Source organism: Rhinichthys klamathensis, unplaced genomic scaffold (assembly GCF_029890125.1).
Source record: "Rhinichthys klamathensis goyatoka isolate OS25496 unplaced genomic scaffold, OSU_Roscu_1.1 h1tg000422l_1, whole genome shotgun sequence".
NCBI classification, from domain to species: Eukaryota; Metazoa; Chordata; class Actinopteri; order Cypriniformes; family Leuciscidae; genus Rhinichthys; species Rhinichthys klamathensis.
Window position 1 is genome coordinate 1,268,583 of NW_026606920.1, and position 27,662 is coordinate 1,296,244.

General features: G+C 37.1%; 2 protein-coding genes across 3 annotated transcripts in view; one reads left to right on the forward strand and one right to left on the reverse strand.

Annotated features, from left to right (window-relative positions):
- The window catches only part of tgfbr1a (transforming growth factor, beta receptor 1 a), a 48,093-nt gene extending 29,604 nt beyond the window's left edge, over positions 1-18,489 (forward strand). The window contains exons 5-9 of the mRNA XM_056235493.1: positions 1,521-1,688; positions 2,687-2,843; positions 12,543-12,667; positions 15,505-15,635; positions 17,890-18,489. Of these exons, the coding sequence (XP_056091468.1) occupies positions 1,521-1,688; positions 2,687-2,843; positions 12,543-12,667; positions 15,505-15,635; positions 17,890-18,015 (707 nt within the window). The 3' untranslated portion in view covers positions 18,016-18,489. The remainder of the gene's footprint in view (positions 1-1,520; positions 1,689-2,686; positions 2,844-12,542; positions 12,668-15,504; positions 15,636-17,889) is intronic.
- A 6,180-nt stretch (positions 18,490-24,669) lies between these two features.
- vopp1a (VOPP1 WW domain binding protein a) lies at positions 24,670-27,387 on the reverse strand. 2 transcript variants are annotated; one of them, XM_056235497.1, is made up of 5 exons: positions 27,149-27,387; positions 26,439-26,497; positions 25,331-25,408; positions 24,989-25,086; positions 24,670-24,918 (listed from the first exon to the last, which is right to left on the reverse strand). In XM_056235497.1, the coding sequence occupies exons 1-5, from the start codon at positions 27,194-27,196 to the stop codon at positions 24,746-24,748; spliced, it is 456 nt and encodes a 151-aa protein (XP_056091472.1). In that variant the 5' UTR covers positions 27,197-27,387; the 3' UTR covers positions 24,670-24,745. The 2 variants fall into 2 exon arrangements, with proteins under 2 accessions (XP_056091472.1, XP_056091471.1); XM_056235496.1 differs by having other exon boundaries at positions 24,989-25,122; positions 27,149-27,385.
- Between the last annotated feature and the right edge of the window lie 275 nt (positions 27,388-27,662).

Consider the following 27,662-nt stretch of genomic DNA (forward strand, 5'->3'; position numbering starts at 1 on the left):
GTCTAGCTCCACAATTCAGTACTTCACAGTTCACAGTCTTTGTAATATGTTTTAGCAATACATTTCTAACATTTATAATGTGTTTAGAATTTTTTTTTTTTAAATTGCCTTTACAGGGACTTTAATAGAATAGGGACAACCCTTTTAGACCATGCGCTGGGCGCGCCGACCATTTTTTCTGTCATTAAACTAGCAAAAGTGGATTCGGACATGCACTTAGTGCACTTGCACCGTGACCTTTAGACCATGCGCTTAGATCGTTAAAATAGGGCCCCAAATATTTAAAATATAATTTTTGTTGTTTCAACATTAAATTGGAGATTCAATTTGAAATTATTACAAATACAATATAAAAAATATTAGGGCTGTCAGTTAAACGCGTTATTAACGGCGTTAACGCGAACCCATTTTAACGGTGTCATTTTTTTATCGCACGATTAACGGTCTTTTTGGCCTGGCAAACTTTGTAGTTTTTTCCACATGCTTTTGCAACAGGACGCGGCATGCGCGGCGTTGCGCTATGAAACCCATTCATTTCAATGGCTTGTGCCGCGCGAGGGCGTTTTGTTGCTTCGTCGACCAAAGCGCAAGCGGATCTAGCTAGACCGGAAACACAACAACAGGCACGCCGCACACACTTGTTTGGGCTTGCGAGCCGGCCAAAGAGTTGGTTAACGTTACGTTTTGAGTGGATGACGAGCGCGAGACGCCGAAATGGATGCTAATAAGATTCTGAATGGAAAGTTTACTTTTAAAAAGTTGCCAAATGGTTCTTTTGACAAGACCAAAGTGATCTGTGTGTTTTGTCGTTGTGAACTGAGCTATCATCATCGCAGCACGTCCAGTCTGAAATACCACTTGATGATGGCCAAGCACACACACAGCTGATGCGAATTCTCCGCCCCCTCGTCAATATCAGGACCTCGTCAGTATTTCTTTCACCCTTTTGTTGATGGACAGTGTTACATTGTGTGAGAGATTATTTGCTCCAAGTGAGAATGTTAGTGTGAAACTGAACACAGTATATGCCAATGTTGTTTTCAATAAAAAATATTTGCACAAAGCAAGCCGATACACTTTTCCATGTTGATAAGAGCATTAAAATGAGAAAAAAATAATGGGACAAAAAGAAATCAAGAGGCATTTAGAATAGATAAAAATATGCGATTAATCGCGAGTTAACTATGACATTTATGCGATTAATCGCGATTTAAATATTTTAATCGTTTGACAGCACTAAAAAATATATTAAAAACTTTAATGTTAGGTGCGATTTGTTCATTTTATTTAATCGATTGACCGCAGTCACCGCACTAATTATATAATTTACATGTATCAGACATCAGCTGCTCTACCATGTAGATTTTGCCATTGGATTAGTCCATGAAAAATATGCAGTAATGATCTCAAACCACTCAACCAACATTCAGCTAAAGTTATGAAGTGTTTTAAGCTGCCAGATATTGATGTATTTAGAAGTTTAAAGCATTGAGGGGTTCTGCTCTTTCTATTCATCTCAGATAACGGCACGTGGACTCAGCTGTGGCTGGTTTCTGATTACCATGAGCACGGCTCCTTGTTTGACTACCTGAACAGGTACACGGTCACAGTGGAGGGCATGATCAAGCTGTCTCTCTCCGCTGCCAGCGGTCTCGCTCATCTGCATATGGAGATTGTGGGCACTCAGGGTGAGTCACAATACAGAAGTCACTTTTCTTTTATCCTTTCTGAAGCACAGCCATTTTTACATGAACATGCAAACATTTTCATATAAATATGCTGCTTTAGGCCGTCCACTTTGTTTCCTCGAATCAAATTTGTGATATTTTATATTCAGTAGTATAGTGTGACACCACAGGAACAGAAACAAAGTGTATGACTGAGGGTGTGTTCACACTTGTAGTTCAGTTCTTTTGGTCTGGACCAAAAAAGAAATTGATACATTTAGTCCTGGTTCGCTTAGCGTTCACACTGCCATTTTTATTACCAAACCAAACGTTTTTTACGTGTATGTTAGGGTCCGTGAACAGTGCGCGTGATGCAAATTTCGTCGCCAGAATAGTACGCGGGCTGGCTGATTTTTGTAACCATGCATACTTTGTATGCGCAGATCGATTACACATGTGCATTGAATTTGTTTAGCACTAATCAGTTGTTCCACTAGGTGGCAACACTGACCCGGGCCATTGTTTCACAGTAGAAAACAAAACTAAAGAGACGTAACAACAACAACAAAATACCAGAGACTGCAACAGCAATAGATGTCCACATTGACAAGCACTTGTGTGAGTAGGTTTAACAGAATACAAAGACATTTCTTTCGGTCGTAACTTCTGGAGAAAAATAGTGCAGACACTGGACAAAGATGAAAGTTTCAAGAGCGCACGTGTTGACCACCTGCGTTCATGCACGCTATCAAATGGAGTTCACTTTGAAAAGCTACATGTATGCATACTGTACACATAAAAACGAAGTATACTTTGGGCTTAACAAAGTGGTCGCACCAGAGTTTTAATCGAACCAAACCTGCAAAGTGTGAACACACCCTAAATGTCCTGCCGTTTAAGAAAAAGACTTAATTAAATGGAAGAGATATGATGAAGTGTTAGACATTTTCCTTTATTAATCAGAGAAGTACTGATTTGAAGCATGTTTCATGCTGTACTGTGTCTTGTCCAATCCTCAGGTAAGCCTGCCATTGCCCATCGTGATCTGAAATCTAAAAACATCTTAGTGAAGAAGAATGGTACCTGCTGCATCGCTGACCTTGGATTGGCTGTGCGCCACGACTCAGCCACAGACACCATTGACATTGCACCCAACCACAGAGTGGGCACTAAAAGGTCAGTAATTCATCACTCTGAGTCTGCACGATTCACAGCGACGTATGTCTAGATCCACAGTGTTTGCATGAGCTGAGGGCTTTGTGTGCCTGTGAATATTATTGTTGTGAAACAGTCAATAATTCAAGCTTATGCAAGAGTGAAATGTGAGTGGTTTCTTAAGATGGCATCATGGGGGTGATTCAAAATAATTCCTTCATTAATATTTAATATAATAAAGTTCTGTGAAACGAATTATTAATCAAAAATGATTCACACCTTTACAAAATCCAAACATTCAATGTAAGAGTAAAAAAAATTACATAACATTATATTTATAATTTTATTTGATTCACAGCTTATATAGTGTATTTTACCGCAAACTTGCGACAAGTTAACTTTCTAAAGAAGGCACAATCGCTTGTTTGCTAAGGGATCAAAATTCTTGTTTTTCTTGGGTCAAAATTGGTCTTCGGTGGTGGCCGACGGACACCGTCAACCTTTCTTGCCCTCTTTTTTTTTTTCTTTAAAGCTGTGATTTTACCACTGGATTTCATAGCTTTGTAAGATAAAATCCTTCTTTGCTAGGCCTAATAATTATTTTGGTATATAATCATATCAATTTCAAAAAGTAGAATAAAAAAGTAGCATTAAAAAGTTTATTTTAACTAAGTCTAATTTTCTACCATATACAATTGAATACAATTAGCAGTTAGGTAACAACAACTTGCTTTGCACTTTTTTATTTTTTTCTGGTTTCGCCTCACTCCAGTCTGAACTAAAATATTTTTTTTTTTGGTAATTGTTCTACACATTGTCATATAAATAACCTGAAAATACTGTAGTTTATTAAGGTTAAACCTTGCTAACCACTCTTACTAAAACAAAAAATGGGGTAAGCATACTTACATTCTCATTTTAAGAGGTGTTCTGAGTAATTGTGGTTTGATTTGTTTACATTAGTTAATGTATTAAGCTAACTAACATAAACCATGAACAATACATTTGTTACAGTATTTATTCATCTTTGTTAATCTTAGTTAATAAAAAAAGAGCTGCAGAAGTGCAGTTTATTAATAGTTAATGTTAACTAATGTAGTTAAGTAGAGTTTAATAAATGGAACCTTATTGTAAAGTGTTACTGATTTGTTATACACAGATGTAGACGTCTCGTGAGTTCAGTGTTGGACAGATCAGTTGTTTTAAACATTCATTAAATTGAATCGGTTCAAGGAGTCATTAGTTCGCGAATCGGACGTGTCATTAGCGGACCAAGGCACGTGTTGTGTGATTATCCCGGCAGTTTAGGACATCGCACAAGATTTGTGTAAACACAGAAAACATTTAATCACTGGATAGGTTTTGTTGTTTTTTTTTCAGCTGAATGTGCGGAACGCTTTTCAGAGAAGATAAGGCAACGTTTTTTTTTAGCACAATTCACACCTAGCGTTAATTCAGGGGGGAAAATGCTCCACGTGAACTTCGGTTTTACGATATTTTACCATCGTGTCAATTCTCAATTGATTTTGATTAATCTGCACGAGGGAGCTAGCCTGGGAAAACCCATACAACTTCCAGCAAATTTAGATTTGATCTGAAAGTTAGTCTGGCAAAGAGCTCATTCAAGCCCATTTCCAATCCATTGAAATCGCGGCACCAATCAGAAACGTTGGGGCGGGCTTTACACGATGACGACAGCGCTGGGATTTTGAAGCAGATTTTAGCCTATGTTACAAAGATGGATGCGGCATCCGTCGAACATCACTCGTTCGAATCAGCTATCGCGTCTGTTTTAAGCGATTTAAACGTTTCCTTTTTGTTAAAAATCGAGCAAAGAACAACACTCGAAGATGTTTCTCCGCCGCTCTGCATACGTCATCTCCTTCATCGCTCTGATTGGTTTTAGGTCTTTCCGCGACGTCCGTTGGTGACGCCCCTCTGGAAATGATTTGTCTATGACGCTTTGCCAGACAATAACTCAGGTACAACTGAGAATGGTCTGGTTTTAACCAGGCTACTAGGGAGCGAGAGAGAGCAAGACAGTTTGAAGACGGTGAGAGTGCGCACATGCGGCCAGGGCTCTCTCTCTGCTCGTTCTTTCAGTAACATGTGCCCTGTCACAAGCGCAGCAATCATCTACATCACTCACCGATCAAATGAGGCTTTAGCTGGGCAAAAATTAGCTTTGGCGGCCGAGAGAGACGGAGGGAGAGCAGGGAAAGGAAAATGCAGCTTAACAAAAACAGTGTAAAAAAAAATAAAAGAATAACGAAACGCATTATGTTGCGGCCGGTGTTGATTCTGTGGCTCACCGCCACAAATTAGTCTATGTGTGGGAAACACTGCAACAATAGCAAACCACAACCATCCAACAAACCAATAAATTCCAGATGGACAAAATCAAGTTCCAACCTTCATTTTTTCTTGTTCGAGAAACCAAGTTCTGTCATGAAACTCTAGATGCCGCAGGCTAATAGGTCCTTTAACTCACCTGTTCATAATCACATCGTTATCTATAGGGCGCAGCTGATTGGCTCCTGCCGTAACAGTAGCCAATGAGCTCGCTGCTCAACCTTCAAATACTTGGGTAGCATTTGCCTTAGCAGTGCTGCACACTTTCAGAAACCCTCCCCCTTCCTCAGCTCCAACTGTATAGATCTGCTACTGGTAATTCATGTACGCTATAATGTACAGCAGCAGCATGTCTTTCTTGCTCACAACAGCGTGTTGTGTATGTATTGGCAGTAGCAAGTCCTGTACTTGCTCTGCAGCTGCAGCAATAACCTACAGCAGCAGAGTAGCAGATCTATTTCGCCAAGACCAAACATACAACATTGCCATACCCATTACCATGCCAATCACTCCGAGAATTGTCATGACAGAACTCTTGCCACAGTAGGGAAGAAACAACTAATGCAACTTACATTTCATGCCATCTTTAAACATTTCTTAAAAATGTTATTGAATTTTTTTAATACCATATGAAACCTTACTTCTAACCATATTTCTAAGAATTCAGTATTGTTCTAAATACAAATTTAAAAAATATATATATTTTCCTTCATTAAAAGGACTCTTTTTTGTTGTTGTTGACCCATCATTACTCTATGCTAAACTGTTATGCAGGCTTCTTTTGACATACTCTGTTGGGAGTGGGACCTCACTCCTCGAGCACCCTCACAGTTCTGAAGTCTTGAGATGAGTCAGAGGACACTCAGAGGGTGAGATCTGTGTTGTGAAGGACAATGCTGCAGGGACGCCACTCGCCCTGTTGTCATCACAGGAGTGCGTCACATTAATATACAGCGAGAGGCTCTCAGCGGTGCGCCCATTCGCTTCTGTGCCCCCTGGACACCATTTGCACACACACTTCCCTAGACTACTCTCGGGTGTAACAGGCAGTGACACCCACACCAGAGTTTCCGCTAGAAAAAAATGGTGCCGGTCAAAGTGACCGGCAGAGGTTTCGTTTAACGGACATTTTGATGATATGCCGGTCAAATATCGCCTCTTAATTAGTCAAGTTGAGGAAAACTGGAGGCAGGCCATATAACTTAAAAAATGACATAATCAGGCCGTATCGAATGCAACATGTTATTATTAGCCTAACTTTCAAATAGACGGAAAAAAACATGAAAGTCCGATTGGCGTCAATCAACACCAATTGTTTTTTTACTATGGTTTCACACACATTCACTTTTTGAAACATTGAGGCACGGATGTACCTAATACAAATAAATAAAACATATCCAGTTAACTAGCAGATCATTCATTTAGTTCGCTATTAAATAAGAGATCTAGCGCTAAAATCAGTTGTTTTTTAAATCAAGCTGAGCGCTCGTGTCCGCTGCTATCAGTTGCACGGACGACGCGCTGCGCGAGTTGCGCAATCTTCACTCGGACGCGCGTTTCAATCTATCGCCGTTGCGGAGACTCTACACAGGCAAAGCACTGCTACTTGGGCGCAGAGATATCACGCAACACCTGAAATAAAGCTTGCCACAAAGAACCGGCGAAAGTAATGATTATGCATTAGACATTTTTGTTGATAAATTGATAAAGTTGACGATGCAGACTCGCCATCTTCGCAGTAGTGAACGCGCCTAGAGAGAGAAATGCACACTTCAAATGAATAAATTCTTATTTATTAATCCAGGCAAATTTGTTGATGAAACATTGATTAAAATGAAGATACAATTTATACAAAACGAAATAAACTTTAAAGAAAGGCTTTCTACAAAACAAAACTAAATAAGTGGTCAAAATCATGTCTGACCAATTCCAAATGTTTTCCGATATATAGGCCTATTGGTGATCTTATAATCCTATCTTACTCATCTCATGCGGCTCCCTTTTCATATAGCCTAATCAACATAGATGAAATAAAAAAATAATAACATTAGGCTATATTATTTATAAATATGAAACGTATATTTAAGTGTTTTAACTTATAATAAGCGTCACACCGCTCCGCTTTGCTCTGGTGTGTAGTCTAATGCATGTGTGCGTGCATGTGGTGGAGGGGTGCGATTTTCGAATAATAATCAACCCAGCGATCTTCGAATATTATTTTTGCTTGAAAATTTCGTTTTGTATAAATTGTATATTAATTTTAATCAATGTTTCATCAACAAATTTGCCTGGATTAATAAATAAGAAGGAATAGTGGACAATATATGCTAATCAGGACACGGAGGCGTCGGCGCGTGCACACTTCTCTCTATAGGCGCGTTCACTACTGCGAAGATGGCGAGTCTGCATCGTCAACTTTATCAATTTATCAACTTTATCAATAATATCAATGGGCCTGGCCACATTTGAAACGTCTCACTCAATCGTTTGTTGTTTAGGTCTATATTACAGCCGTTCTAGGCGTGCGCTTTTTTTGAAATGCAGCATGCGATGTTGTTTAATAACTTTCAAACGGTAGAGCCTGTTCCTTTATAACATAGCCAAAGGTCGGTGTATTTTTGCTTTATACATTTTAGGCTTATTCTCAAATTCATATTGTGTTAGGGGGGCAGGATTATTACGCAATTTTAATCGGACAATTTGACCGGAGAGATTTAATTTTGTCGGACATTTCATTTTTTTCCCGGCCAATGTCCGGTAATTACCGGACAACGGAAACCCTGACCCACACACTGACACTCAAGTATTCCAGTATACAGTACAGCGTCTCCTGCTGTGACCATAACTGAATGTGACTTTTGAATGTCAAAGTGCTTCCTCACAGCCTTCTATCCCCCTTGCGTTCATTTGAGTGATGTTGTCTCGCTTGGTCTTCTCTGTTTCTGAAGGAAAACCATGTTTTAGGCCACTATGCAACCCACAAGACAGCTGCACCTTTAAAGCTCCATCTTTAACACATGACAGAGCAATCCTACCTCAGCAACTGTTGCTGTCTGCCATATTATCGGAAGTAGGGTTTTATATTGAATTTTGCATAAATTACTAAAAAATAGTCACATTTTTGCGTACCAAAATTGTTCAATTTGCTGCGGATTTTCTCAAAAAATGGTGATATTTGCAGCATTGATTATTGGTGGGTTTTGACTGAAAATCAACATTGTTGATATTTAGGGCCCAAGCACCGATGGTGTGATCACGCTCTTGGAATAATATTAATATACATATGATATTATTATAATTTTACCGCCCCTTACTCTGCACGTTTCCATCCACGGCAGCGCCATTTGGTTTACAACAGTGTAGGGGTGTCCCCGACTAAGGATTTTCAGTCGAATCAGAATCGTCAAGTCTTGCCTATAGTCGACTAATAGTCTAATCATGTGTGTGTGGGGGGAGGGGTGGGACTTTAACATTTTAAAGCATGCGATGTACATAACATCACACAAAGATACAGAAGAAAATGTATAAAAACATTTCGGATCAATTAAACTATGAAATAACATAAATAACTGCAGAAAGGCCACACTGCAGACAGGATTTGCATTTCACATGCAAATCAATTAAATCGGCTAAATTGCCTGTGCGAGCAGGCTCTAAGTACAGCGCAGTATCGATGTACAGAAAAAATAAACAATTAATTTACAGAATTAAATTAGAACAGAATATACCTTTCTAATAAATAAAAATACAAAACGAAATAAGTCAGGATCAAGTCACAAGATACAGAACAAATGTGTGCAAAATGCCTAAAGTGCAGGGGAACATATATTCAAAACACAAGCCACAAATAGTTAAATTAGATAACCCTGAGTGATCAATAAATAAAATTAAAATAACGAAAATATAGCCAGAATTGTCAACTTTTGTCTTTTTAACTGCAGAGACAACAATAAACGCTGAACTGGAGTGGCAGTCCTTTTAGCTAAACATGTTCACAGCATCCAAAAATCTAATTAGAACCGGGTGAAATGTTTTGAAATCACTTGTACCCTACCTGACCGAGAAACAAAATCCAGTCTTTCACTCTGTCTGTGTCCGTTTGAGTCTTTTCAAATTGTGTGCGTGGATAAAATACATTCTAAAACGCTTAACGTGAAAAACGTTTAACGGCTTAATGTCCTAAGACAGTTATATTTAAAGATCAAATTCTGTACACACCTTATTAATAAAGCATACTATATAGCCTACAGAAAAGCAGATGAGCTCAGAATATGAACACAACACATTTAATTACACGTTAAAGGAGTAGTTCACTTTTGAAAAAACTTTTGCTGATAATTTACTCACCCCCATGTCATCCAAGATGCCTATGTCTTTCTTTCCTCAGTCGAAAAGAAATTACGGTTTTTGATGAAAACATTCCAGGATTTTTCTCCATATAATGGACTTAAATGGGAACCATACGGTCCAAGGTCCAAAATACAGTTAATAACAGTTTCAGATGCAGCTTAAAATGTCTTTAAACGACACCAGGCGATGAATAAGGGTCTTATCGTGCGAAACGATCGCTCATTTAAAAAATAAGTAACAACGTTTAAGTTTTATAAGCTCACATGCTCGCCTTTCTCTGTTCTGTGTGACTCTCCTGTTCGAACTCGTTCATCAAAATGAAAAAATCTTTTTCCGAGTCAATGCGTTCATTTCGGTCGTTAAATGAATCAAATGACTCGAAAAAAGATTTGTTCATTTTGATGAACGAGTTCGAACAGGAGAGTCACACAGAACAGAGAAAGGCGAGCATGTGAGCTTATAAAACTTAAACGTTGTTATTTATTTTTTAAATGAGCGATCGTTTCGCACGATAAGACCCTTATTCATCGTCTGGTGTCGTTTAAAGACATTTTAAGCTGCATCTGAAACTGTTATTAACTGTATTTTGGACCTTGGACCGTATGGTTCCCATTTAAGTCCATTATATGGAGAAAAATCCTGGAATGTTTTCATCAAAAACCGTAATTTCTTTTCGACTGAGGAAAGAAAGACATAGGCATCTTGGATGACATGGGGGTGAGTAAATTATCAGCAAAAGTTTTTTCAAAAGTGAACTAATCCTTTAAGCATTTTCCTCCCATAGAAAACCAACTTGTTAACGTTGGCCGGCAGAAGTGCGATCATGGTTTCCTGATGCTAAATCCAGCCTTGGAGAATATCCTTTCTGATGGTGTGCATCCACACATTATATTTTCTTATCCCAGACATTTTTAAAGATTTAAATCCCTGCCGCCAAGATGCTGCTCTGTCGGTCACGGATCGAAAGTGAAACTTAAATCTGTCACAGGGGTGGTTGGATTAATTCACTCACGCTAAAGATATTTATTAAAAGCTTCTTTCTTTGGACATTTTTATTTACAGCATTATCATAATAGGCTGTATGTTAACGTATTGACAGAAAACCGGTAGTTCTATGTGAAATCAGACATTGAGCACACTCGTATAGCCAAAGTGGCATGATCCTCGTTTCATAACACCTCTGAGAAGATTCGACCGTGAGATTGGTAGTCGAATCTGGCTCCTCCTATCGAATCTTCAACTATTCGGGGTCACCCCTACAGCAGTGTAACCGTTATAACGCAATGGCAAAAGTTCAAGCAAAGCATGCAAACTGTGCTGTCGTTGGCTGCACAGACGAGCACAGAAGACGATTTAGAGTCCCAGCCTCAGATGAGACGAGAGCTGTGGATTAATTTTATTTTCAACAGAAATCCCACAGAAACAGATGGATCAATGTAACTCCACGACAACTACATAAATGTATCCACTAACCATTCAGAAACGTCCAGGTGCAGTCTAAAGGCTGATTTATACTTCTGCGTCGGACCTATGCCGGAGCCTCTACGCTATAAACCACGCATTGGTTTTCATTTATACTTCTGCGTCGTTGTCTGCCTTGACGCGCAATTACGCATGCAGAGGGAGCATGCGACACCCGGGGAGCGGTTCTAGCGGACCAATCACAGTGCTTGCGGTACGGGTAGAATTGACGCGTTGTTACATTTTTGGAGAGGTGCACATCCGGGTACGGCGAAGGGTACACGCGCTACACATAGCCTATGACGTAGCTACGGCGGGAGGTCGACGCAGAAGTATAAATTGGGCTTTAAAGTGGCAACCTCTTCCTGAGTCTCTGTAAGGCTGCACTCCGCGACTGAGATTTTGGATGAGTGAGATTATTCGCGTGTTTTGTTATTGTATCCGAAGCTCATGTAAAGGATCGGCCGTCTTCTGAACGAGCGGGGAGCAGCAGCTCATTTCCATGTAAATGGACACACACAAAAATGGCCTGTATTTTGTATTGTACAGTATTTTGAGCTGAAGTTTCACTGACACATTCTGGGGTCACCATAGATTTATATTACATCTTGTGAAAAGGGGCATAATATGTCACCTTTAATATAATTAATATTAGTGACAGTAAGAGTAGTTACCTGTAAATATTTTGTTTAATTTCTGAAATCAACAGTGGTCCTAGAAAATATTAACACCAATAACCCCACATTATATTCAGTATTTTATATATATATATATATATATATATATATATATTAGTAGTAGTTTAATAATATCGTTAAACCTGTAGCCTATAAATCATCTCAAATGCTTAACACGAAAGGATCATTTGCGCAATCAGAATTATATATTTTGCTTTTCTCCATCGGGTTAATATTTTTTGCGGAACATTTGCATAAGAAATTCAAGCTGCTGCAAATAATGAAGAAATTGTTTGAATTTGCATTAATTCTTGTGAAAATCCTGGAGGGACTGATGTATAGCACCATAAGTGCCTATATTTGCTCAAAGCTTAACTACTGTTAATAATCTATTGTTAATTAACTTGCATATTTGGATAAGTTGGGAACATTTCTGCTCACACTAATAATATTCTCTCGTAATTGCTTTCAAATAGTGTCTATTCATTTAACTGATTTCCTTGATTCTGATTCCCAGTTTCCACAGCTTTTAATCCTGTTGAATCCTGTAATTTAACAATTTCTTAAAGAAAAACAGCAGATAAAAATACTTGGTGGCAGTGGCACGCTTCATTCCAGACCATGCAAGAATAATTGCGAAAAACTTTGGCTACTTCATCAGCACATTTTACTGTAAATCTTGCTCTTGAAAAGTCCCATTCATTCCTGTGGAATGTTCTTTTACTGCTGTGAAAAGGAAAATTCAATTACATCCAGCTTGTCAAAATGAACAACCATAACCAAGGAGGATGAAATGAATGTTTAGATGTGGACAGATGTGTAAGGTTGTGTGAATAATGTTACGCTGAGGGACGTCTGTTGACATATATCATGTTCACAGGTATATGGCCCCTGAGGTGCTGGATGACTCCATTAACATGAAGCACTTTGAGTCTTTTAAAAGGGCAGACATCTATGCCTTGGGTCTGGTGTTCTGGGAGATTGCTCGCAGGTGTTCAATTGGAGGTAGGACACTGTGATGATATTTATTTTCTGTCCTTCCGTTGTATGATAATTAATAGCATTGTTATGGGTAACATTTACATATACAGTATATCTATATGTATGTGTGTGTGTATATATATATATATATATACGAATTCTGAGTTCAAAGGAGTTAACATTTGTTTTTAACTTTTTTGGTGGTATGGGAAGGTTTAAGGGTGGGTTAAGGTGTAAGGGAAGGGGCAACAGTGTAATTATAGATGCAATTACAGAAATGAATTACAGCTGTAATTACATGCAGGTGTTTTTTAAAATATAAGTACAATGTAAAAACACGAATGTATATTGCAAAAATACAACTTGTTTAGTGAATTATGGTGGGGCCTGAAGTCTGAGACCACTATTTAAAATTATTATTTTTATTTAAAAACAGCACATTGGGAATTATGTTATCTGATTATATTATAATTAATACATATGTCCCACTTTATATTAGGTGTCCTTAACCCTCTGGGGTCTAAGGGGTTTTTGGGGTCCTTGAGATATTTTGACATGCCCTGACATTTGTACTTTTTTCAGTTGCTAATAAACATATTAATGGCAAAGGTGTAATTACACTCCATTTAGCACAAACAGGGCTACCATAATATATGAGCAACATGTGTGTATCTTTGAGAGAAAAATGTTTATGCATGGTTATTGAAAAAAATAAAGTTTCTGAAACAAGGCCACAAAACACATACTAAATATGTGTCAAATACTTTTGACTAATGGATGTTGTCTCCTAGAGTGTTTGCTTAAAAATAATCTGGAAATCATTTTGCCTAATCATTCACATAAAACAATACATTGATTTAAATTCTGTAAAATACTTTTTGTTTGGAAGGCAATATGCGTGGGGGCGTGATTCACACCTGAGAAGACAATGACCTGCATAATTAGCCACATAATGAGATGCATAATGAGTCTTTCATTCAGGTGTCACACAAGAAAGAATGCAAGGACTATATATATATATATATATATATATATATATATATATATATATATATATATATATATATATATATATATATATATATATATATATGTATACATATAATATTATATAAATTGTAATTGTTGTTGAATTACATGTGAACACTTTTTTAATAAAATAGCAAAAAATATATTTACAAGGTAGATATACCCAATATAAGCCTATTTTCTTTTTTAAAGACTACATTTTATCATACATATTTCAAAGTTAGGGATTCATTAGTTTGAATATAGCCTATTGGAACAAACAATATAATAACATCTTGATGAGTTTATTTCTGACAAAACATAATATATATTTAACATATGAGCAGAAACTGGCTAACAAAAGCTTATTTGATGTCTATTTTACAGTAAAAACTTTATAATCTATCCAAAACTAGTCAACGTAATGTTGTCTTTCATATTACGTTTGTAACATAGTAAACAACAGTGCGCATCTGTGCCGTTCATTATTTCACACACAACAGAAACGCGATTCATATTTACAGTCTTTTTGCGGTTTACAGACACTATTCCATATTGCGATTAGAACAAAGCACTTAAGAATAAAAAACGTACTATTCACGATCCTTAACTGGATCCGTTGCTCCTCGAAGTGAAACTAAACCAGCACTTGTTCTGAGGTAAATTTACCCAGGATTATTCCTCACAGCCTCGCAAGACGACACAGTACATTAATCTGATTAAACTTGGTGTGTTTTATCGAGTTAATTTGGGCGTTCACAAGTTTCTCTGTCCGTGGGCGTGATCACATTAACACTTAATGAGCTATAATGAGTTGAAATGAGAACGACTGACATCTCTTCTCTTTTTATATAGATTACATAAATATTTAAATGTGTACTTTTAAATGATCTAATTCAAAACTAAAACAAATATTCTCTGATTATAAAGATATATTGCCTTTGCTTGTGTGACTAGCATTTGCTGAGTTTTGTTTAAATTTAGAGACGTGCTCCAGAAATTAAAGTTCACGGAGACGAAGAGGCAGAAAGCACACCCTGTTTATTTTCTTTATTTACCAAAAGCACAATGTTTTATTTCGATTGCTAAATGTCTACTTTTTTATGTGTCCACTTAGTTTATTTTTTCATATTTCTTAAGTCTGTATGACCAAAAATGACGGAGTATTTTAAGTCTATTTTGCTGCTATGTGAAAAAAATAGACCCCAGAGGGTTAACTACTATGTACTAACATTTAAATTAACTATTTGAAACAATGCACTTTTTGTGTACATACATGTTTTTACATTGTACTTATATTTAAAAAAAACATACCTGCATGTAATTACACCTGTAATTAATTTCTGTAATTGCTTCTATAATTGCACTGTTGACCCTTCCCTTACACCTTAACCCACCTTTAAACCTTCCCATACCACCAAACCTGTCCCAACCTTACCTGTATCCCACCACAATAGCAGCAAAAGTTGTAATACAATTGTACTTATTTTTTTATGTAAGTACATAGTAGTTAAAGACACCTAATATATATTCAATTCAATTCAATTCACCTTTATTTAAATAGCGCTTTTTACAATACAGATTGTATCAAAGCGCTTCACAGTGATAACATGAAAACAATATAACAAAAACAATATAACAAAGTTTGTTTCTAAAAGAAAATTGCGTCAACGTCCACCTAAGTAAGGCAGATCAATAATATTATTGTAACGTATTATAATTAATTCCAGATTGGTTTCAGACTTTTGGAGCCCACTTACAATATTCTACATACAATAATCTTTTGAAATAATAACCTCTTATGGTAACCGGTCATTAAATATGTGCTTTTGTGGGCTAAATTCTCCACTCAGGCATCCATGAGGACTACCAGCTCCCCTACTATGACCTTGTACCATCTGATCCATCAGTAGAGGATATGAAGCGTGTAGTTTGTGACCAAAAGCTTCGTGCCAACATCCCTAACAGGTGGCAGAGCTGCGAGGTGAGCATTCCTTCAGGTTTTTTCTTTTTTTTTGTAGATGATGTAAGTGGAGGCGCCACTCTTTCCTCACTCTATCTTGATGTGCATTTTACTGCTGTGAAAGGGAAGATTCAATTGCATTCAATTTGCAATCCTAAAAAGCCTCTAATCTAACTAACTGTCTGCACAGCTATCACAGCTTGCCGATGTAAAAGACACATTTGATTACTGTGCTGCCCAATATTAAATGGCTGCTCTCTGATTTTCACACTTTGTAAATGGTTATTTGTGGGAAAGCAGATGCAGAGAACAAGCCTATTAAATCAGGCCTGAACTGACATGCTGGATCAAATACTGCAACCCATGCTGAGAAAGTGTCTGGACACTGATTGTCATCAGATCTTCAACCAAAACCAATCACACTACCTAAGTGGAAATATTTAGCCAAATATGTTTGAACCAGAAACTGATTTAGAAGAAGAAGAGGAGGAACAACAAATTATACAGGCTCATCTACAAGTCGGTGTATCAGAATGATAATGAGTTTTATGTATCGCTCTCTACAGCGTCGGACACATAGCGGTAATTGATATGATTAGCATTTGGCTTGACTATATGTTATCAAACATCTAATGTGTTACTAATGTTAAACAAACTAGGTTCCCGTTCGCCATCTCAGAGTCAGACAGCTGCTTTCTAAAAATCAGCATCCTTAGAAACGCTTTGAACATCATAGTAAGTAAGTGGAGAAAAGCCCTGCCCCACATGACACCCTAACCTTCAATTCTGATGTGACCCAAAGAACCTGCACGTCTCACTCTTTCAGAGAACTGATCCACGTAAATTACTTTCAGAAAGTTTGTCTGATTCAAAAGCTGAGCGAATTCTGAGTTCAAAGGAGTAAAAAAATTGTTTTACTTTTTCCCTGTATGCGCGGACGTGATTAAAATAAAGAGCTGTCTAGACTGTGATGTTTAATGAAAAGGACGAGAGAAGGCCACAGCAGACGAGACACTTCATGCTCTCTGCTTTAAGGTCCTACAATGAAAACACATCAAACCCAACCGTTGGTAAATGGTGAGTTTTCAGAAGCAGCTAAATGCTATGAATTCTTTCATGTCTTAGCTTTACCGTACAATGATTTCTTTATTTGACCTTTCGTAATGCAAAGTCATGAATGTAGGTCATGTAAATGACAAGGGAGTCATGCGTTACTTAAATAGGAACCAAATTACCTTTTTAGTTGACAAATTACAGAATTTCTTGATAAAGCTGGTTGTCAAAGGTGCTTTGGTTGATTTAGTTACTAACTTCTTACTTTAGTTTATGTAACTAATCTTCATATTGAATATACCCCCTAGTTTTTTATTTTTTACACTGTCACTCTAGTGATTATGACTGCATATATGTGCCATATAAATATCACTCTGTTTTGTAATACATATGCCTGTTTGAAGAAAAAAAGTAAAATGTGGTTCCAACAAGTTTCTCTTACAGTCAATATTTTTTGTCAAATATTTTATTGTTTTTTTAGAATACCATTATTAATTTATTAGAACAAAACTAATATCAGTGTTATATTAGAATTGTTCATATACTATTATAGTATTTAATAATATTTTTGGATCACTTTTGATATTTTTTGTAATTTTGTTTGGTGCTTTTGTCATTTTGTTAGTTTTTTATTTATTTTTATTTCAGTTTTAACTTTTACTAGTTTTGTTTCAGTTAGTTGCAAAGGGAACATTTACTTTTTTTGTTTAATATTAATAACTTATATGTATCTTTTATTTCAGCTTTATTTCAATACACGAATATGATTTTAATAGAATTGGTTTTAGTTGTCAGTAACAACACTGGTCAATTTGTACGTTTAATTGCACACTGTCAAATCAACAACCAATCAGTAAATGGACTGATGTAAAACTCACAAACCTGAAAAAATTCTGTGAAGGGAGTTCGTTGTAATAGCTTTGAATAATTGAGGCTGATTCAAACCACTAACTCATGAGCGAGCGAAGTTTTGTGAGACGGACTCAGTGAAAACAACCAGTATCATGTCTTCATGTGCAGGAACTCCAACAACATGATATCGGACTCATATGGACGTGCACAAAGATTTCCAGACTGTAACCAATGGCAAATAGATTTGAACTGATTGGTAACAACAGAAATATGTTGCCTGAAAAGCTCAGAGTTGTGCTTGTATGCGAGAGAGTGAGGATGCATAGCAATTATATCTGTGATAGAAGTATCTATGTCCTCCTGCCCGCAGGCCCTGCGTGTGATGGCAAAGATCATGAGGGAATGCTGGTACGCCAACGGTGGGGCTCGCCTCACTGCGCTGCGCGTGAAGAAGTCGCTATCCCAGCTGTGTCAACAAGAGGGCATCAAGATATAGAGCAACAACTCATCATCTTTACACTGCCTATCCACTCCCTCCACTCATCTAGAGGGGTGAGCGAGGGTACTACATCCTCTGTGGAGGTTTACCTTAATCAGGGATATCGAGGGACCCGAAGCAATTGGTGCTGTTCCCTGTTGTCCATGAAAAGATATGTCCTCATCATGCAAAACCATCTCAAACAACCTTAACCAGGAGTCAGTCACCCATGCTTCAACTGGTGAGTCACCAAACTAACAACAGACAGCCATTCGGTGTCATTGATGTGCTTTGCTGGACTTGAGCCTTTATGGACTTATTTCTGTATATAGCCTGTTGTCTTACATATGTGACTGGACTTGCTTGTGTTTATTTGTATGCTCAAATATTGACAGGTATACGTACACAGAGCCACACACTATGTATATGTAGTCCGTGCTGTGTTTATTTATTTATTTTTGTCCCAGAAAGTGCCACTGCTTTGAATCAGTCGTGTTTATCATATTTGGTAAAGGATCTTTGTAGGTTTCGGGTACTACGTCTATTTACAGTGGAGATCGGATTAACCACAAGCACTTGTTTGCAAACAGCTCAGCAGTTAAAGGATCATAACATTGACTCAAAAGTCTCGCCTGAGTATGCAGAAGCGGTTTTGTAATGTGACTTCACCGACATACTCGCTTTCCAGACAAAGAGAGTGAGTGAGGGCAGCACATTCAGCACAATCATACTGCATATTAGAAGCAGCCTGTGGTGTTGCCTAAAGGGACCAGTCCTTAAAGAATCAGGCACAAAACTGGGTCAGTCATTAAAGCCATTTGTACAAAGGCCAACCCAGCTACAGCACATCCGTGTTAACGTAAAAAGACTGTGTATGTGTTTTTTTTTATGCCCATTTGAAAAAATGGTGGTTTTGTGATCATCCGAGTATACATTTCTGTAGTCCAATTTACTGTTTTCATTCATGCTCTTTGAGACATTAAGAGAATATTGACACATGTAGCTAAAAAAGATGCAAACCTATTTATTGTATTCTTCTCTGTGCATATAGTCTGTACATGTTCATCGGGTTGAGTTATCCAGTTTTAGATGTTTTGCTGTAAGCACTGTTTTTATGGAGCCATTTTCATTCAGATCAGGACAAGACACCATTTTGATCGTTTAAAATAGTGTGACCTCACACATAGTTGAGCAACAGTCATTGAGCTGCAGTGGATGTATTGTGTAACTCTGCGTCTGTATTTGGTCAAGTTAAGCAATAAGTGCTCCTTTGATTATTGATTATTTTATTTCAAAGCCGGAGAGTAAGAGAATGTGCTTTTTCTCTTATCAAACTCTCTCTGTGATCTCGAAACTTTTTGTCTAGACATTTTAGAGTAATCTGTCTTTATTTGGAAATTCAAATATAAAACATAAAGGATCTTTGGGGATGTCCTTCAGTTACGTCAGGTGGAAATCTCATATTCTCTGCACCAAAGATACTGAAAGATTAAGATGTGAAGAAAATTGTGAAAATTCCATGCCGTCAGATACTCACCCTTGTGACATTTCAAACCCATAAGGCTTTTGTGCGTCTTCGAAAACACAAATGAAGATACATTTAATGAGATTTAATGAAAATTAGAAATTTCTGTCCCTCCTTTTAAAGTCCATGTAATTAAAACGTTGACGCTTCAAAAAGTTTACAAAAGGATCATTAAAACAAATCCACATAAATTGAGCGGTTTGATTCAATGCATTTATGAACATGTTGAAGCATTAAAGTTATGGTGCAATAGACTTCCAATGGACTAAAAGGAATTTGATTCCATTAAAATGATCTTCATTTGAATTTCGAAGATGAACAAAAGTCATACAGGTTTGGAAGAACATGAGGGTAAGGACAGAATTGTCATTTCTCCATCACTCTCCTTTCCTTAATGAATGAATGAATTGCACAAAAGGCTAGGAAATGATTTAGGATACAGCCAGGAACACTTTCGCTGTGATATGCAATCTCACTGTGTTCTCCAGAGCATGATGCAATACAAGTGCCTCGATTTTATAAAGATTTGTTCTGCTCTCTGTGAAGTCACAAACTATTAGTTTTCACAAGCCCCCAAATGTAAAATGACTCTGTATTTGTAACTATTTCCTGATATTTGAAGGTCATCATACCTCTGTCCTTCTTTGTTCATTCCAAGGTCCTTGTTTATGTGCAGACAAATGTTGCTATTCAGTTTCCTCTATTAAAGTCATTCCAGAAGCCTTTTTTATATTGAGTGCCTACTCTACAGTTGGTGTAAATGTAATTAGACATTGAAGCATCTTACAAGATCCAGAAACATAATTTTGAAAAACACTACTGTGCAAAAATCAAACATGATTAATGTCAAAGCATATTACCTCTTTGGACCAATGTGATCATTTACCTCAGTGTATATAAAGGTTTATTCATTTAGATGTGACATTGATTTGTACAAAGTGCTTGCATTGAAAAAAGTCTCTGTTTTATGTTTCTCTGGAAGAAATTGTCATTGCTAGTATTCTAGTTCTCTTCTTAATATTTGAAACACAAATGAGAGGCATTTGAGTCTTATTTGCTTCTTCGGTGTCATATTGTCATTCAGAGTAGTGTTCTGCTGTATTTGGATGAGAATATGAATGCTCAAAGAATTGTAATGGATATGTCTTTTTTTCTGTCTGCTAAACTTGTAAATTTGGAATACATGTTAATAAATAGGTACTTATTTTACCTGAAAAAGAGTGGTGTTGTTTGTAATGAATGCTGGCAACACATTGTTTTCTCGATGTTCTCGTATGAATGTCTGTAGTTTTATTCCTCTGTTGCAGCACTGAACATCTCGGAGAGCATGTGCAGAATTGTCTTTGATGGATGATGTCACAGTTTTTCTTCTCTGGTTGTTCAGAATCGGGTGAAAAGCATTCATACACTACCGCTCAAACCCGATTGCGGTCAATTATTGATACTTTTTTTTCTGCAAGGGTGCTTTAATCTGATCTAAAGTAAAGGTTACAATGTTAAAAAAATTTTTTTTACATATTATAATATATTAAAATAGAAAAAGTTATTTATATTTCACAATATTACTGTATTTTTACTGTTTTAAGCCTTGGTAAGCATGAGAAATGTTTTGTACCAGAGAAAAACATGTGTACGGGAGTGTATCTAACAGCTACATACATTGAAGCACTTGGGCCTGATTCCTGTAAAGTGTAGCTGTGGTAACACACAAGTGCAACACCTGAAAAGTAAACTAGACAAGGGGGTTCTCTGGTGCACTGGAAGTCTATCAGCTTATTTGTTTCTTTCACAACACGTCAAAGTCCATCTGCTGCTTCCGCCTCCACACAGCACAACAGTCAGGGATGCGGAGAATGTAGGAGCAGAACAAATGTCTCACATGTAAAAAGAAACAGCATATCTGAAAAGCTGACTCGAGAAAAAACTTGACCATCAAAAAAATGTACGCTACACTGTAAACATCTAGTCAAGTTCATTTTATCCCGGCGGACTCTAAATATTTAACTGTGCGAATCTATGATGCTCCCTCATGTTCCACAAACTGAGGATTTGCTTACACTTCTTGTGTCCTGACAACTATTACAATTTAATGTCAATAAATGAAAGAAATTAATTGCAGTGGCAAGCAGGTAAACGAGAACAGAAAAATGCATTTTCTTTTCAAACCTTTCCTTTGTGGTTCCATCTAGAACATTTGTAGATGTATAATAGATTTCACACTCCGTCTGTTCTCAGAGCTCTCTTTATATTGTGTGCTTTGAAAGTTTAGAGACTGAACACATCCACATTCTGGACTGTGGACTCAGTTGTGCTCAAACTTTTATGAAGTATGCATTATAAATAAGTGAGAGGAGATTAAGGTCAAACAAAGGTTGTCCTGTCCTCACAGGAAACTCGAAGCACGTTTCATTCATTCTTTTTCCGTTACTCCCATGCACCTAAAAACACAACCTAAATGCTGTACCTTGAAATCAGCATGAAACGGGATTTGCGATTCTTTTCTTGCCAATTGTGATATATATCTGAGAAAAAGAAAAAAATGTAGAGCGGACCTTGATTTGATCCATCAGGAATTGATTGGATGGTTGTGGTTTGCTATTGCTGTGATGTCAGGTTGTCCCGCCCTCACGCCAGTAAACAACATCAGAAAAGAGAAGAGACATGGCTGAGGTTATTTTAATTAAAGATGAGGGCACTTGAATTAAAAAAAAAAAGTAATGTGCACAGATAAATCATTTATAAGTGATTCTATTATTGGAGATACGTTTCGCATTTCAAAAAGTTAAGGAAAAAAACTGGTGACTAACAGAAATTCTTTCCAGTATCTTATTGAAAACATTCAACTTTAATAATTCAGTGCTTGCCAAACACAAGTTACTTCCTTTTTTACCTTCCTTTTTGAAAAAAATTCTTTCTTTGCAGTTTTGTTTGTCAACTCTGTTACTGTCAATTCTGTTACATACTGTTAACAGAGTTTGACTGTAACAGAATTGACCATTTGAAACTTTTAAGCCAAAAACTCCACTTGCTAGCATAAATGCTAAGAGCACGTAGCACAAATGAAATCATGACAAAAGACTTCTAAACAAACCACTGTGTGATCAGTGATAAATTCTGTTTTCCTTTTGATATTGTGGTAACAATGTTGACGTTTTACAAAATAACTCGGTGTAAGAGCTTTTTAGATTCAAATATTTTCTCAGAGAGAGCACAAATACCTTTTACTGCTTCCGATCTTATCAGTGTGGTAAAGTGACATCATGTGTCTTACATAGTTGTGGGAGATAATTCCACCAATTTAAAGGCAAAGTATGGTACGGTAACAGAATTGACTCAAGATTTATGGACAACAAAAGTTAACTATTTAATGTTGTAAAATTAGGAAAATTACTATTTAGGGCTTTTATAAATGAAATGTTACCAAAAGAAAAGTAAAATAAAATATTTTGTTTACACAATGATACATGATGGGCAAAATTACACTGACTGATTCGGACAACAAGAAATTATGATTTTTAGCTATATAAGACCTTTGTGGCCTGTAACATCTTGTGATCCATGACAATGAATAGCAAACTAAAATAGTTAAAAATAACCATTTGAAAAAAGCAGAAAAAATAATGACTTTGGACACCAAATGTACCTGCAATAATAGAATCACCCAGATACGCGATATTCCATGAAATAAAAGAAATCCTTTTTTTTTTCTTTACTTTAAAGCAACCCCTGTCCTTGACCTGTCCCCAAACAGACCAAAAGGAACAAATGAGATGGGGTGGTTTCACTCATTTAGCGGCATTCTCAAGGCCTTTGCATATAATTATTGTTCGCTGTCGAATAAAACGCATCAAATAGTGAAGTCTAGACTTAAACAAAGTTTCATAAGGACAGATCTGCCACTGCTGCCTCCCCTCAAAAGAGACTGCTTCAGGATATAGTTTCGTCACAAGAAGGACTTTTAGCATAACTTCAGTAATGTGCTGATTTCTTGAGACTGAATGAACGTGGCCCTGAATCAAACTGTCTCAGATCGAATCAAACACAAGCTCAGATGTGATCATACGGAACACAGTGTTCTTTGCCATAGTTTTTCCTTTGTCCTTTTGTTTCAACTTAAATGTCCTCAGATGCATTTTTGTAAGACTTCCCTGAGGTTCGAAACTGAGCCCACTCAGCTCTGTGGGGCAGTATTTAGGTTACCACCGCGAGTTCTGTCTTCTTCACCAGTTTATTACGGTGCAGACAGACACGAGGGTTTTCAGTCCCTTGAAGAGAATGAAAATTCGTATTACGTCCTTTTCCAAACAAGGCCAATTTGATTGAATGTTTCATATATCATCATTCTGAGGAAGAAGTTGCATATATCATCATTCTGGGGAATAAATGATGACATAACGAGATATAAACTGATGTTGGCGTGTGTTCCTTTTCCCTCAATCTACTCAATCTACAAAGGTAATTACTAGTAAAGAGGAAGAAGAAACTGGAGATTACTTTGCAGCGCCACCTTGTGGTGGTAATGAAGGGTTTCTAATGTAACGTAAGCATAAAAAAACTTGTATATTTATGTATGAACGTACTTGTATAAAACAAAAAAATTATAAAATATCACACAAAAATTGTAAAATATAAAGTAATACATTTAATACATAATAAATATGTTTAATAATAACTAATAAAAAAAATAAATGTATACATTTATTATTAAGTAAATATAATAAATAATATATGTAAAATAAGCAAAGATATAACCTTTTTAAAAGACCAACTTTATTAGGGTTATGGGTGATGAGTTTGGTTTAAAAAATAGATTTCAGTCAATAACATTTTCGTAGCCAAGGGTATAATGTCCGTCCGCTATGTATGAAGAAATAAAATGTTTGATACTTTAAGAGCCCTCTATTTTTAAGTATTTAAGTATCTTTTTTGAATTTTTTAACAATTTAGTAAAATGATAAGCAGATTTTTAAAGCTGTTGTCATATAGATCTATTACCTCTGACTCATCTTTTATGATAGAAAGATGGAGGCATTTCAATGTCTCTATATTTTTGTTTTTGTACTCTTACATCAGTTCCAGTTTGTAAGTTTGTCCTCCAGTCATGCCTGAGTTGTTGAGCTGCTTCTGTTTCTTTCTTTCTTTCTTTCTCATAGACTTTAAGAATGAGTAACAAAAAGTCACTGATGATCTATAGTGTTGTTCCTCAGGACTGTGTTGTTCTGTTTATTTCTTCTGCGAGTCCTGCATGGCCTGATCATAGGGAGGAGGAGGCTGGCTGTACGGCAGGGCTGAATACACTGCAGTCATGTGACTGGGGTGGGTCTGCACTGGGTAGACAGTGGAAATGACTGCAGTCTCTGAGTCTCCATAACTGTGAAAGCCAGCCTGACGCAGTCCTGCCAACACACACAGCGGATCAAACCACATGAACGGTGTTTGCAGGACAAGGGCATACAGAGAGATTACCTGGTGACATGATGGGGTGTCTGGTGAAGGCCACGTTAAAATCAGGTTCCCCAGGTGGAGGGTAAAGGTGGACACGTCTTCGAATGAAGTACCCAGTACTACAGCAGCACAAAATGCCAATTATCAGCAACAGCCTACGGACCAATTAAAAACAGCCCATAAAATCACATGAAGTGTTCCGTTCCGGGATGGTAGTGGATATCATCCCACATCGAGAAGATCCCTGGTTCTCTGATACTTTAGGACAAACGGTTTGGAAAATGGATGGACCATCTGACCCACGTTTTTTGAGCCACATTTTGAATGCACCCCCCAAAAAAAATTCTTGTAGAAATAACTCACCAGAAAAACCATATTCTCTGAGCAGAAAGGGCTCGAACACAGCATTGTGTGCCACAGCAGTCCTCATATGTCTTGCATCTAAAGACAGACACATATTCTTCCTCAGTCCTTACTGTGGCTCTTCAATAAGGCTTGAAGGTCATGCTAAAATATGTATGATTGGTTATATATTCATATAAACTACTGTTCAAAATCATTGGGGTCAGCCAATGATGCATTAAATTTACAAGTGACAGTAAAGACATTTACAATGTTACAAAATATTTGTAATTCAAATGAATGCTGTTCTTTTGAACTTTGTATTAATCAAAGAATCCTGAATAAATGGTTTCCACAAAAAAATTAAGCAGCTCAACTGTTTTCAACATTGATAATAATAAGAAATGTTTCTTAAGCACCAAATCGGCATATTAGAATGATTTCTGAAGGATCATGTGACACTGAAGACTGGCTGCTAATTCAGCTTAGCCATCACAGGCATAAATTACATTTAATATAAATATATATATAAACCATAAACTTTTGAACGTGTGTGTGTGTGTGTGTGTGTGTGTGTGTGTGTGTGTGTGTGTGTGTGTGTGTGTGTGTGTGTGTGTGTGTGTGTGTGTGTGTGTGTGTGTGTGTGTGTGTGTGTGTGTGTGTGTGTGTGTGTGTATAAAAACTTGATGATGAATGTGGTGTTTTGAACTGAATGTAATGAAGGAGCATGAAGTACTGTCTGCTGTGGCTGCAGGAGAATTCATCTGCGTTTGGTGTGAAGACTGAACTGTTTGTACCTCACCTCCTGTGGCGCATGTCAGTGGCTGGGTATACGGGAGCACTTGTGATAAATTACTCTTATTGAAACTAGTAAAGGGGGTGGGGGGTTTCTGAGCTGAGGAATTTATCTCTTTTATTCAATGTGCATCTGAATTAATCCTTTAACCGATGTTCTGTTGAAACTATTAAGAAGAAAGGGGTGAGGTAAGTAAAGATTAGGGTAGTGTGGGTCCTGCTTCTTGTTTCTGTCGTTAAAACCACAACTGCCCATTTTAACAGACACACACACACACACACACACACACACATATATATATATATATATATATATATATAATACTACACTTACATGAAGTATACTGGATAATCTCCTTCAAAGTACCAACAGTCCTTTTTTTCAGCAAGTGTCTGCAAAAGATTTTGTTTAGTTTTTAAAGTAACGTCACGTATGTGCAAAAGTGATTAACTCTGAACTGTTTCAATATTCATGGAAGAGCATGGTAAACATGCAAGCTGCAACTAACAAAATCATTCTGAAAAGAGGAAACAATATCAACTGTTTGAAATCAGACCATTTCAGACATACTTTTGTGTTGGCTCTACTATCATTTTGTCTTGTTTGCAAAATACGGAAACTACTGGCCCATTTTACCTGACATCACCCTATTTATAAAACCAACACAAAATGAACCACCAAAATAGCAAATAGAAAATAAACTATGACAGTTTCAACCTCAGGAACCTTTGTTGTGTCCTATTTTAACATAATAGTAATTTTTTTGTGACAGTTGTAGACTGCATCTGACACCATAGTTCATGGAAAATAAACTACAAAGAGCTTCTTGTGTGAGTTCTGGACGAGAACAATAAACAATGTTTTGTGCTATATGGACACAGTGTGTCTCTGTGTGGAATTGTAAGATGTTTGTGTCATAGACTGACGGAGAAAGAGATGCACGACAAGAAAATTATCATCAAAGTCTAGTTCAAAACTAACGTGTTTTTGGTAACTCTTTTGAAAATAAAATAATAAAAAAATAATGAAATGCCGTTACTCACCTCAGCAAATAAAAGTGTGAAGAGGAGGCTGTATAATAATTGTCGCATTCTGTATTCAGGCCTCACAGCGCGAGATCAGCCTGTTGCACGTGTCTTACCTCAAGACCCGGTCGAGATGCTCGTGGTTTGATGGTGGGTTGTTGATCCACATGTCCTGGATTTGAACATTATTAGACCCTCATGCAGCGCTCGTGCAGTGGCATCGCAGTTCCCCATTATATAGTGAGGAGGATAAGAAGGATGACATCACATGACTTTACATCACAAAGACACGCTTGTGCAGCTCTCCTTTACAAATTGAATCACTATTTTCACAATAACCTAAACTAAACTTCTTGATGATTTCCGTTACACGAGAGTAGATGTTAAAACTTCATGCTGATTTGTACTCGGCTTTCGCCAAGATAAGCACAAACTAAGACGTGGCTTTACAGTAACCTATGCTTCACCCATTTACGCTTCTTTCCATATGGTGGTGTGACTCCCCTTCTGTCCGGCGTTAATGACTGCAGTG